Genomic DNA, 13,355 nt, shown 5'->3' with positions numbered 1-13,355 from the left:
CACTGTGGATAGACTCATCCAGATATCAGAACTTGTTCTATTATGTGGCAATTAATATAAATTTGCTAATAGTTACTCAGATATAATGAATAAAAGCAAGATAGAATTATAAGGGTATTTTAGAACTTTTTCTACATACAGTGTAGCCATCAAACCATGCACACACTTTATCAAAATGACTACATGGTGGTTAATAACCTGTCACAGATTACTTGAAGGGGGATTTCAAGACAAAACCTACTTTCTATATGAATAGACATTCCCATCCATCACATAATATTACAGAAATTCAATAGTTCTTCCACTGAAAAAGCTAGAAGAAAAGCAAACAAGGAAGGTACTTTCAGCCACAGCCCTTACCTGTAAAGTGTCCACATTTAATTTTGTGTAACTATTCTGCTTCACAGGAGTCAGAGAGTGTTACTATTTAATGTTATGACTCAGTGTACCTTTGGGACATATATTTGTCTCAGTCAAATTCTTCCATGACCTTCAGCAATACTCTCTGTCTATGGCTTGGTTTTGACAGGCCAATGGGGAGGGATCATCATTTCCAAAGATCCCTGAATTTAATCTGTGCCAAAAAATTCCTTCAAGCTGAGTTAGGTGAAAATAAACAGGAACTGTGATTTATAAAATTCTCTTGTATGGGCAAGGGGTATGGACTACATGATCTCCAGAGATCTCTCCCAACCTCAGCTGTCCTGTAATTTTGTGACTTTCAAGCTGGCTGGGTGTGATCCAGCTCAATTCCAGCACTGCAAATATAAATGTGTGGGTTACTGCAGATCTGGTTGTGTTGCTTTACAAGTGTAAGATTTTCTGTGTATACCTGTTTTTTCCATCTTAGAGACTGAATGTTGCTGCCTACCCTGCAGGTCAATGGCTGATCATTGTATGAGGGTAACTTCTGTAGGTGCCAGATTTCTTTATAGTCTACCATATGTTCTCTTGTAATATTCCTAAAATTTAAAGTGTTTTGTCTGTGTGACAGATAGGTTTCAAACATTTTACAAATTAGATGTACAGTATTCAATTAGTAGCTGAAACAAAGTGTGTTATTTTTAGTGCCCAGTACTTAAATGTTTTTAAAAGACATTACTGATTACTTTTTAAGGGTTTATTTCTAACAATTTCCCTTAATTTCACATTCTGAAAAGTTTACTATTACAGCTTTATGCTTGTTTGTTCCTTTTGTTCTCTCTCAGGTTTTTTTTCCTTTTAATGCTTTGTATCACTATTAGTTATTTGGTAGGCTCTAGTTAGGTCTTTTTCTTGCTTGTTTTTTTCTTGTCCTGCAGTTTTGGTTCAGTGGTAGTGATTCTTAACAGTACAAAAGTCTTCTTTCACTACCTTCTGGACAAGTTGTTCCAACAACCTGTTCAAATTAGAGTTTCAGAGAAAGGAAAAGGGACACTAGGGGAGAAAAAAATGTCTTTGCACATATGGATACAACTACTGTCAGTTTGTCTCCAAATTACGAAATCTTACTTCAGGCTGTGAGCCCTGACTGTTTCAAGTGCAGGTATCTCAAGCGTGGTTCTTTTCAGTCACAATGATGAAGTGAACTTGTTCTGTAAGCGCCTTAGGATCCGCCCTCCAGAAGGTGTGTAGTCCAGGTCAGTGAGGACACACAATTGGCCTTTTTTTGTCTTGGAGATCTGCAGAAGTCTTTTCCAGTGAAGTTTTATCCAAACATTACTGCTTCAGTAAGACTCTATTTGAGAAGCAGATGAGATGAGCCAACCATGAATGTCTGCTTGCTTTCTGCAAGACTTCACGAACTGAATACTTTCCTATTCACCACTCATGATGAAAGCCTTAGACAGAGAATCTATGGAAATTTGTTTTCTGTTCCAGTCAGTGATATTGCAGCAAATACATATCAGAGAAGTTATATAAAACCTAGTACAATGTCAGTCATTTTATTTACAGATAGTGACTTTAAAACAAGTGTTCGTGGGAGCTGAAAAATAGGATTTTATTTCTGTTCTGGTGGTTTTTATATCAAGATTCCTTGTTAACTTAACTTTACTTAACTGACTGATAATTACCCTCTGTATTTGAGTGATTTTCTTGGCTGCATTAACAGGCAATAAAAACAGAAATTCAAACCTGGTATAACATTTCCACCTTTTTTTTTTTTTTTTTTTTTTTGTACTTAGCCCATCATTCCAATGTATACTCAAAATGTCCGTGAAGGCTATAGGATGTTTAAAGAAAGAAGTAAGAACTTAAAAATATATTTTATGTATTTGGAGTGTTTAATCTCTTTTCTCTCAGATTTCTCTTACTTTTATCTTAGACTTTGCGTTTCAGACTTTTGCTTACTTTGGATTCTCTCACACTTGCTGTGGGTCAGAGGTAGCTCAAATTTAGAAATAGCTTGGGCGTAACTGGTTTGTGTGTGTGATTTGGTTCTTTAATGCAGTCTTATTTCTCTGGCCTATTAAGTCTATCAAGCTTTGTTTTGGTGGACAGTTGCCTCAATCCTGTAACAACTTCCTGACTGTCAAATAAAGCATGTATTTTTAAGAAGTCTTCTACGTTAATCAGATTTCATGTTTGGATTGTGTTTTCTATGACTGTAATCTCACTTTTCCTCCCATAAACCATTTCAGGATTTTTTAGACAGTTATATGAAAGCACTCGATTGCCTTTTACTCCTCCATACGGAGGACTTCCAGTTAAATTTCGCACATACATTGGGAAGCCAATCCCTTACGATCCGAATATAACTACAGAGGAATTAGTCGAAAAGGTAAGTTCTCTCTCCTTGCAATATTGAACTACATACTTTCCCATCTACTATGGGTACATTTGAAACCAGTTTTTACATGCTTGAATAAAGACAAATACACATTTTTACTAGCTTGTTAAAGCTATGGGCAGTTGAGGTTTGAGATTATTTAATGTACAAATGCCTACCAGTAAATATTGACATAGTAACAGTTGATTGGGATACCCTCATCCTTTTAAAATGTATGAGCTCTATCTTCTTGTTATTTAAACTTTGTTTCTCCCACACCTTTAATAATAACTTTAATAATAATTATGATAACTGAAATTACAAAAATTATGTTTTAGATGCAGTTTTCAGTATTTATGAAAATAAATTTCATAAATAACAACTTTGAGAATCTTGAGGGAATAGCATAGGTCTCTAGAAGCAAAGTTCTTCAAGAGCTTCAGTCTCATGGTCAAAATGAAAATGTTAAAATATTGCATCCAAAATATAAAAATATTTAGAGTACCTACAGTTTGTTGAAATTATTGATGCCCAGGAAGATAAAGTGTTTATAGATCTAGAGTTTAAGCATTTTGCAAAATACTAAGCTAAACTGAAAATACAGCTTTAAAAATTTTCATGGAAGAAGAAAGGAGGATTTTATGGAAAAAAAAATCAGCTACAACCTAGAAATACACAAACAAATCAGCTGTCAGAAATCACTTACTAAAAACCACCTTGCTAGCCCCAAAGAGATGCAACAAGGCTAGCTTTTCTTCTTTTGTTTTCTTCTTTCCTTTTTAAAGGGTCTGCTGCAGGTTGTTCTGAGTTTCACAAAAGTGAAACCAGAAATACAGGTTTGGTCTGTTACAAGGGAACAGCCCCAGCAAGCTGTAGAATTTGGTCTTAGCACCTTTAGGAGGCTGGAAGCAATATGACTGCCCTTATGATTATTTGTATTCTTGTATTTTAGAGGAGCAGTATTTTGTGTATCTGCAAAACTGAAATTTCTCAATATATTGATTTACCTTACTAAGGCAAGCCTTTGGCCGCCCCCTTTCCCATTTAGGTGGGAGTACAGTTAGGTTTTCTGTGAGGGATACTACTTTAAAAAAAGGCAACTTAAATGAGGTTTGAGGTGAGCAGTGGCCTGGCTGGCCTCTGTCTGATCCTGCCCTGCAAAGGAGTTAGGACATGAATCTGTCAGGAAAGGTTTGGCTACTCTTTTCTTATAGTCACAGTGATACTCCACTGTAACTCTGGGGTAGGTCAGTGGAGTATGTAGCTACCCTTATTTCAAATTTAAGTAGACAAGGGAAACCAAAAGGAGATAATTTCTTACTTCTTTTATAAATACAGTATTCATTCTCTTCCTAAACTTGCATTTGAATCTCATGTAAAGAGTGTTATGAATTTTTTTATTATGTGCATGCTGTATATGATAAAATTATGGGAGAATTCATGTTGGGAAGGACAGACAGAAGTTCCTGCTCCAAAGTCCTAGTCCAAGATAGGTCAGCTATAAGATCAGATGAGGTGAGTCAGACTTTATCCATCATTTTTTGATGAAAATTTTCAGGGATGGGAGATTGCAGAAACTTAATGTTTGCATATGTTAAAGGCTACTTTGACTAAGTAATGACCACATTTGAAAAATCTCAATAATTTGAGCCTACCTAAACTGCAGTCTTCATTTTTGTTCCTTTATTTTCCAAAAAATGTGCTGATAGCACAGCTAGTTAATATAAAACACTTTTTTTTTTACAGTAGAGCTATGTGTGAATTTCCCCTCTTGAACCTCTGAGAAGTTAGTGATTATGCTGTTCTTCCATGCATAAAATAGGTCTGTAAAGGCAAATTTTTCTTCTCTTTTCAGACAAAGACTGCTGTCCAGGCTCTCATAAGCAAGCACCAAACAATCCCAGGCAACATATGGAAGGCTTTACTGGAGAGATTTGATAAACGTCGTAAAAGTGATTAGAATGCTCATGTTTATTTCATTTGCTTTACAGCATACAGTAAAAAACAATGTCATACAGCACTTGGTGTTAACCAGTTTAATTTACAAATTTCTACAGATTTGGTGGAAGAAAACAACTAGAAAGTTTCCCCATGTCTTTGAGAATATCCTGAACTAAGAAAGATTGATGAAGATGACTTATGTATAATAGCAATGCAACAGCTAAATTCCCCCAAAGGAAATCATGCAGCCAAGGTTTTCCTGGTTCCTAAAACAAGTATGTACTGACATGAGAGAGCCGTAGTGCTGTTGTCTAGGTCTGCATTTGTATTTTGAGCACAGTCTGCTCTCAGAGCAGAGCCTCAGGGTTGGTGTTGTCTCACCAGAGACCACTCCATGGGGGGCACCTTCCCTAATGGGCCCCAAGCAAGACATGTCAGAAAAAACTGTCTTGCTTTGGGTAATCAGCTACTGCTTTCACCATTCTCCTAGAGACTACAAAAAAAGACATAACCCTATTAAAACTGATATTAGACCCCTTCAGACACATCAGATAAGTAGTGCATACCCTGGAAAGGAGGACTGTTTTCATCCAAGACTTTTCCCACACAGAAAAAGGGTTCTCAAAGAGAGGGGGAAAAAAGCTCTAGTTCAGTGTAGCAAATATTGCAAATACATGTAGAAAGTAGTTTGAGCTGGTTTGTGCATGCTCTATTGCACCACAGCATAGTTGTTTAGTGAATGAGGCTGCCCCAGCCTGAAAATCCCTGGATTTGGTGTGTGCACTATGGCTGTGCTGTATTTACTCAAATCTCCCAGTGAACAGGCTTGGGGGGAGTTTCTTAGGCAATGCAGCTTTGAGGCTTATCATCACTGGTGGTTTGCCTAAAAATGCAGTACTGCAACACTGCCAGTACTGTTTGGAAAGGCAGTCTTGTCCTCCTAATGCAACTTGTGGAAAACTGAAAGTATGAAGCAGAATGTGCTTTTACAGGCTGTGGGATGTTTTTACTGGTGGGAGTGGGACCACTTTGTGTAATATATCCAATATGCCATTAAATGCAACCAAGTCTTAACTTCCAAGACCAAGATAGGTCATTTTTGTGCCTTATTTTTCCTTCATGTACTTGTAATATGTAAATAATCTTTCATCTCAACATCCTAAAAGGTTACATAGCATCTAAGGAGATATATATAATGTTTGCCCATTTTTCAGTAGAAAACTGAATTTGCTCTTTGGATTATAATAAATTCTTCCCTGACCCTGCCTCTTCACAACTATTTCTTGCACATCTGGTGAAGGAACAAAGATGGAGAGGTGAGTTATTTCCCTGAAACAAAAATACAGGAATCCTGTCCTGAAAAAGCCCCTCAAATCTGTCTTAAGATGCAGTAGTCTTTACTTGAACACCTTAACAATAACTGCTGTATACAGGCAGAAAGATTTTTCTCCCAGCAGAGACTCAGCATGCATAGGAGATGATAAACTATAGCAGATCAAGATGCAGACGGATATGCCTGGACATAAGCAGGAATTCAAACCATGAAGTCTTACGTGCCGCACTGCAGTGATACAAACCAAAATTCAAAGCCTGAGCTTAAGTCAAGGGAAAAAAGGAACTGAAGGAAAAGGTTATAGAATACTAAAATGGACACAGATGAAGAAGTAAGAGGAATTATAAGTAACCAGAATCTGAAGGCTTTCTTTGTATTGCAGAAACTGTAGAAGAACTAGACAGAATCATTGTCTGACCATCCTGTTTTTCAAGTGCATTCATACCACCATGGAATGTGTCCAAGGAAGGTCAACAGAGCTGGTAAAGGGTCTGAAGCACAAGTCTTAAGAGGAAAATCTGAGGGAGGTGGGGTTGTTTGGCCTGGAGAAAAGGAGCCAATGTGGGGACCAACACCTACAACTACCTAAAAGCGTGGTTGCAGCCAGGTGGGAGTTGGTCTCTACTCCCAGGTAATAAGGGACAGAACAAGAGGAAAAGGAAATTGTGCTGGGAGAGGTTTTGATTGGATATCAGTAAAAAATTGTTCACTGAGAGAAGGTTGTCAAGCATTGGAACAGGCTGCTCAGGACAGTGGTGCAGTCACCATCCCAGGAGGTAATTAGGTGTGTAGATGTGGCACTTGTGGACATGGTTTAGTGGTGGGCTTGGCAGAGTTTGGTTATTAATTGGACTCAGTGGTCTTAAACTTCCTTTCCAACTTAATGATTCTGATTCTGTGACCAATTAACCACTTCAGTAATCAGAATTTGCACAACCTTTCAAATGCCATGCTGTCTGATACATGATGCTAGGAGCTGTGCTGCAACTCACAGTGGAGCACAGAACCTTGGGTAGGAAATATGTAATCAGAGCGCTGATTATCTTTCAAAGCAGAGATTTTTGTCTCTATCTCCTCTATTTCAGACAGCTGTTAATATTTTCTAACAAGGTTTAAGTTTCTCCTGGGCTTTTACATCTTTTAGAAGCACCACTGTGTTATCTGCAGCTTCTCTGAGTAAAAAATAATTTCTATTTGTTGTCTTCTGTCACAGTTGTCTAAGAGTATTTTCTGGCATCTCAAGATGACAGATAAAGTTATTACTGAGAAATGGGGGATTTTGAATGATGTATGTTATTTTTCTAATAAAAAATTGTAAACAAATTTTCCAGAAACATTATAGTACTGCTCTAATAATAAGCAATTATTCTATTATTTTAGTGGCTTGCTTCAAATTTTTACTCTTTTTAGAGCAATATTATAGAAACCAGAACTAAAAACTGTGTTATAGAAACTAGAATTCCTGTCATACAAACAGAAATGTAATTGCAGACCAAATCACTCCCTTGCTACTTATTTTATAGCCTCTCCATCATACAACAAAAAAGAAATCCAGCAAGTGACCTGTGCCTGCCTCAAAGTGAAAACAGCATTTATGACTCTTGTTAGGTACAGTTCTCCCAGTAAATAATGCAGGCAAATTCTGGGTTTGTGTATAAAGCTTTTTGTGTATAAATTTTAACCAGCTCAAATGACAAGATTTTGCATTGGGGAAAAATATACTGATAACACAGTAAATTAATAAAATCATGGAGTCATAGAATATCCAGAGTTGGAAGGGACCCAGAAGGATCATTGAGCCCCAGCTCCTGGCCCTGCATAGGACAGCCCCAAGAGCCACACCATGTGCCTGTCCAAATTCCTCTTGAACTCTGGCAGGCTTGGGGCTGTGGCCAAGTCATTAATTGGATGACAGTGGAAGCAGTTACACAGTAAAGAGTGTGTACAACTGCACATTTATTAATTGGATGACAATGGAAAGAGTTACACAGTAAACTGTGTGCAACTGCTCAGCTGAACAGCTGCACATGTCAAGAGGCAGGTGATGTACGTGTGGAAGCAAGAAAAGCACAGCAGGAGGGGATCTGGAAGAGCTGTCCAAGTTCATCCCACCAAAGGCTGAGGGCGCAGCCATGGCAGTGTTCCATGTCATCCCAGCAGGTAGGGGACCGCAACAATATCTGTGTGTTTGGAGCTGCGCCTGGTGTCACTGCAACAGTACTTACTTCTTTGACTGATTTTTCTTTGTATATACTTTAAAAATATATAATTATTTGTTTGTTTGTTTGTTTGTTTGTTTTTATGTGTAAATCCAGGGATCACATCCACAGCTGTTGGGCAGTCAGGAATGCCTTAACAGCACCGTGAGTGCCACGTCCGAACCACAGAGTGTCTGGAAGGCTGAGGTCCTGCAGTGGGTACCGGGTATGGCTGCGGCTGCTGCTGGTGCTGTGGCATCCCCAGCGGGCTTGGAGGAGGAGGAGGAGGGGGATTGCACCCACCTGGCCGCACCGGGGAAGGGAGGTAGGTGGTGCTCAAGGCAGGAGGGTGAACAGCGGGTGCTCGGGGCTGGGGTGGTTTGATCTGCAGAAATGGAGACTCAGGGGTGGCCTGATCACTCTGCAGCTCCCTGAGAGGAGGCTGCAGCCGCCTGGGGCTCGGCCTCTTCTCCCAGGCAACCAGCGACAGTATGAGAGGACACGGTCTCAGGCTGGGCCAGAGGAGGTTCAGGCTGAACAAGGGGAGGGGTTTCCTCACAGCCTGGCCATTGGAATGGGCTGCCCAGGGGGTGCTGGAGTCCCTGGAGGTGTTTAAGGAAAGGCTGGACCTGGCACTCAGTGCTTGGCCCAGTTGTCACGATGGTGTTGGGCCATAGGCTGGTCTCCATGGTGTCGAAGTCTTTCCCAGCCCAATCCCCTCTGGAATGCTGCGGTTGAGGGCTCCCGCCCGCGCCGCCAGGGGGCGCCCTCGGCCCCGGCTCCCCGCCCCTCCCGCTGGCGGGGAACGCGCGCCCCCTGGCGGCGCACGGCCCCCCTGCCGGCGCGGCGGAAGCGGCGGGCGGTGCGTGCCGGACGCGGGTCCGGGCGGCTGCCGCGCCCCGGCGGCGCGGAGTTCCCCGCTGGCCTGCGCGCCCCCGCCGCCGCCCCGCTCCGCCGCCGGGAGCCCGCCCGCCCCCGCCCCGCCGCCGGGAGCCGCCCCGGCCCCGCCACCCCGCGGGCACCCAGCCTCCGCGGGGGCGGCGGGCGGAGAGTAAAACCGGGCCCCGGCAGGGACGCGGGGCTGGAGCCGGACCCGCCGCCGCCAGGGCAAGGTGAGCGGGCGCTGCCGGGCGGGCGGAGGGGCCGGGCCGGGCCTGGCCCCGCTGGGCCCCGCGGGTGCCCGGGCGGGAGGGGACGTGTCCTGGTGGCACTGTCACCGCCGGGCTCGGGGCCTGGCTTTAATCACAGCACTGCGGTGGGAGCCGGGCTTGGCGGGGGCAGCCGGGCCGGGGCTGTGCCCTTCTTGCCAGTAAAGCGAGCCTGGATCCCCTCCCTCCGCCTGCAGAGGGGACACCGACCAGCCGGAGCAGAAGGGCAGCCCAATTCTTGTGCCAAAACAAGCGCTAAACCACCCTCTAAAGTCTAGGATCTCTTCTGTCGCAGGTGATATTAGCAGCATTATCAGGCTCTTCTGGTGTTTTTCGTTTATTTGAAGAGGATTTTTGTGTGCTTGTGGTGGCAGCGTTAATTCTGGTAGGAACGCCCCCCGTAGCCGTGTGTTTCTGTCGGCAGGGACAGCGTAGCTGCTGCTTTGCAGTGTGTTTCTAGTTTGGAAACACTAGGATGTCCTCCAGAGGTTTCACTTACACATTGTGTATGCATGCTGAAATCGTGCTGTGTGTCATTTACAGCTGAGTGTGTCGCTGTCCCTAATCGCTCCTTCTATCCTGATCTCTGGGGACTCAGTTGTCCCGACATCTGCAGCTGAAGGCCTCCCTTGGAGTTTAGTTAAGGGCTTTCTGGGTCATGGGCTAAAGTCAGTGAAGGGAATTGTGTGTTAGCCGTGTTTCCACATCATAAAGCCTGAAGTGTAAGCATAAGTCGGTGTACACTGTCATTAGTCAAATGAGAAATTGCGTCTTTGTGAACCTAGGGAAAAATGTAAGCTGCTGCGTTAGCAAGTTAGAACTTCAAAAATGTGTATTTGAGCTGCTTGACAGCAAGTTGGAACAGACCAGTGTCGTTATCTGCTAGTAGCACTTAGGAACTATGTTGAACCTGTGTTCAGTGTGGACCTCCTGGGGTTTTTTTTAATCATAATCTGCCTTCCCTTCTTCACTGCCACTGTACCCACGTTGTGATGACCTTACTGCTGCTCTCATTGAGTGATTATAGAGGGAGAAGCAGAACCTTCATGGCAAAGGAACGGGAGGCAACAGACACAGGGTGTAGTAAGGGGAGTTCTAGAATAGAATAAAGAAAAACATTTGCACCACAGTATTTAAGCACTGAAGAAGCTGTGGGACCTCTATCCATGGAGATACTACAAACTAGGCTGGACATGTCATTGAGCAACCTGATTTAAGGGGTTAGTTAGGAAAAGGTTGGACAGTATAAATTCTTGTATAAATTATCCTGTGACGCTCTTCGAGATAAGGAAGCAGCATTGTTCAGGGTAGAGTTGACTGTCCCTAAGGGAAGGCAGTGTTTTAGCTCTTGCCTCTGTGGCTGGTAGCACAGAGGATGTTAGATCTTAATTTCTGTTGCAGGTTGGCACACAGATATGCAAGTAAACTTTAAAAACTGTGGTGATTGCATTTGAGGTATTGCATGGAACATTACAGGCAAAAGGACACGTAGTATTTTGCAAGACTGACGTGTGTGAACAGGACTTTAAATTTACTTGATGGAGGATTTGGGGTTTGAGGAAAGCCATAAACAATTAAAAATATATAATAAGTGGGAGAGAATATCTATAAGTATTCTTTTAAGCTACATAATCACCTCTCAGTTTTGAAAACATGCTTGTGCGCCATAACCCGTGCTCCATATTGTTCTCTAGGTAGTAGGTGGAGTCACTGGAGAAGTCCAGGCATAACAATCTGGTAAACATTGTGGTGTTGAATGCTAATCCTAAATCTTGCTTGGTCTCACAAGATGTGTTTCTTATACTTGCTGTGGGTGTTTGCTGCCTGACAGGTTCTGGAGTTCAGCTCTGGCAACTGGAATGAAAAAGAGTTTTCTCTTGCTCTCCCACACACTCTCTCTCCCATCCTTTCCCCCTAATTCACACCCCAAAGACAGGTGCACGAAATCAGTGAAGGGCCCTTCATAAACACTAATGCTGATGTGCTTATACGTGGCTGGAGATAAATCAGCTGCCCCACACTGTCCTCAAGAACATGCTGATGTGTAAAATGTTGTAAGCCTGAATTAATTTGGAACAGGCATGGACTGTGGGAGCAAAGATCAGCTTTATTCTCATTAATGGGAGTTATCTTGAGTAGTGTGGGTAGAGGCTGATTTCCAAAACCAAAGGAAAAGGGACATCCTTGCTCTGTCAGAACGTGAGGGAAAGTTGAGATAGGAAAATAAGTGAAATGAGTTCTGCTCTTGTATGTGTTTCAATGTTTCTTAGCAAATGTGGAGTAAAATTGATCTGCTTTGTAATTTTTAGTCACTGGTGTTCTGAAAGCAATATTATCTTCTGTATTTCAGTCTCTTGTTTCTTGCAAAAACAGAGCAAGAGTAAAAGAATGATAGACATGTATGTCTAGGCATAGGAGCTTTGCAGTCACACCTGCTGTAAGTCATGTTCTAATAAACAAAACACAGCAACTTCAAGCTTGGATTCTTTTCATTCTTAACAATGCTGTTCTTAATCCATTTCTCTCTACAAAGCTGTTTTACAGTTGCAACATTTTTTTCTTCTTGGTCTTGAATTAGCAGAACTTGTTATATTGACCAACCAGTTTTTTCTAACCTAGAATAATTTTTGTACACAGAGGTACTAGGTTTGCTGTTCAATGACTGTAGCTAAAATAGCCAAGCATTCAGGCTGTCCTGTGTTTGTAAGGTGAAGTGAATAGCAAGTTGTCCCCTAAATTGTACAAAGCTAAGGAAAAAAAGGTGTTGCTCCAGAGTTATAGTAAGCCTGATATTGCAACTTGACTTCTGTGGGCAGAACTTTTTAGGAGGTGGCATTGGGATGGAGAGGTTCTTATACGTAGACATAGTAAAGTTAGAGTAGTTAAAACTCTATGGAGTGATCTTTTTGTGATCTTTTTTTCCTTGTCCTTTCTGCTGCCTCTCAGTGTTGTGCTCTGGGCCTTGACATTTTGCTATCAGTAAATTTCTGGGTACAAATAAAGGGCTTTCCAGGGCTGAGACTTTATAATTTGAGAGTCTTCTTCCTGAGTCATCCTATGGTTGTAGTGAGTGGAAGTGTTCAGCAGGTTTTCCTTAAAGCACTGCATTTGAGATTGTGCTGTTTCCTGTTGTAGTTAGTGCTTCAGAGAAGGTTTTATTTTATTGTAACAATAAATTAGACTAATCTATACAACTTTCTGAAATTCAAAAATTCAGTATTAGTTGGTATTGGTAACAGTATAAATGTTCTGGATCTGTGCAAGTTGAGCAGTTTTCAATGAGATAAAATTCTAACCTGAAATTAAGCAACTGCACCATCTTTCTCCATTCAAATTGTCGGCATTTTCAGTACACAAAAGAAAAGGGCTGTAAAGATCAAGTAAAAGTTTTGCTGTGTGATCTGTTATGTTTCTAATAGATGCTGCTGGTATGTGGGTAGATGGTATATAAATAAAATGCATCAGAGAGGTTTATTATATGGTTAAACAGTATAGGCAGATATATCTTTTTGGAAGATTTATTAACGTATTTTTCTAAAATTTTAATTTAAACAGGAGATGACAGCTGGAAATGAATCCTGTACTGCAGGACTGACATCTATGTCCTACTTAACTTGCCTGACTTACGTTCTGGAAGAATGGACTGGTGTGGAAGATATTGGAGATTATCTGAGTTATGCGTTCTACATTTTATGGTTGCTTTTTCCACTTGTCGTAGTCTTTGTACTTCCAGGAGTTATTGTCATTCTCTTCTATGTTTCCATTCTCTGGCTTCATATTTATAAAAGGAAGAATGAAATAAAGGAAGCTTATTCCCATGATCCCTGGATAGCTGGGAGAGAAGTGTTGGCGACCCTTTGGGATGTGCATGGAAGATTATGGCATGGTGAGTGAGATCTGACCTTTCATTAAAAGCTTCTGGAGCTCTTACTCCTCATTTAGCTTTCAAGGTTATCAATATATCATCATTGCTGATCGTTGCTGCT

The 13,355-nt window shown here is 41.7% G+C and overlaps 1 protein-coding gene across 1 annotated transcript in view; it reads left to right on the top strand.

The window, feature by feature from the left end:
• TMEM68 (transmembrane protein 68) overlaps positions 1-13,355 on the top strand; it is a 43,602-nt gene that overhangs the window by 13,686 nt on the left and 16,561 nt on the right. Inside the window, exons 5-10 of the mRNA XM_083858282.1 lie at positions 2,166-2,226; positions 2,622-2,761; positions 4,605-4,701; positions 7,547-7,631; positions 8,411-8,546; positions 12,925-13,255. Coding sequence (XP_083714408.1) covers positions 2,166-2,226; positions 2,622-2,761; positions 4,605-4,701; positions 7,547-7,631; positions 8,411-8,546; positions 12,925-13,255 — 850 coding nt within the window. The remainder of the gene's footprint in view (positions 1-2,165; positions 2,227-2,621; positions 2,762-4,604; positions 4,702-7,546; positions 7,632-8,410; positions 8,547-12,924; positions 13,256-13,355) is intronic.

The sequence above is a fragment of the Zosterops lateralis genome (assembly GCF_965231275.1).
Source record: "Zosterops lateralis genome assembly, chromosome: 1".
Taxonomy (NCBI): Eukaryota; Metazoa; Chordata; class Aves; order Passeriformes; family Zosteropidae; genus Zosterops; species Zosterops lateralis.
This window is presented reverse-complemented; position numbering and strand designations above follow the sequence as displayed.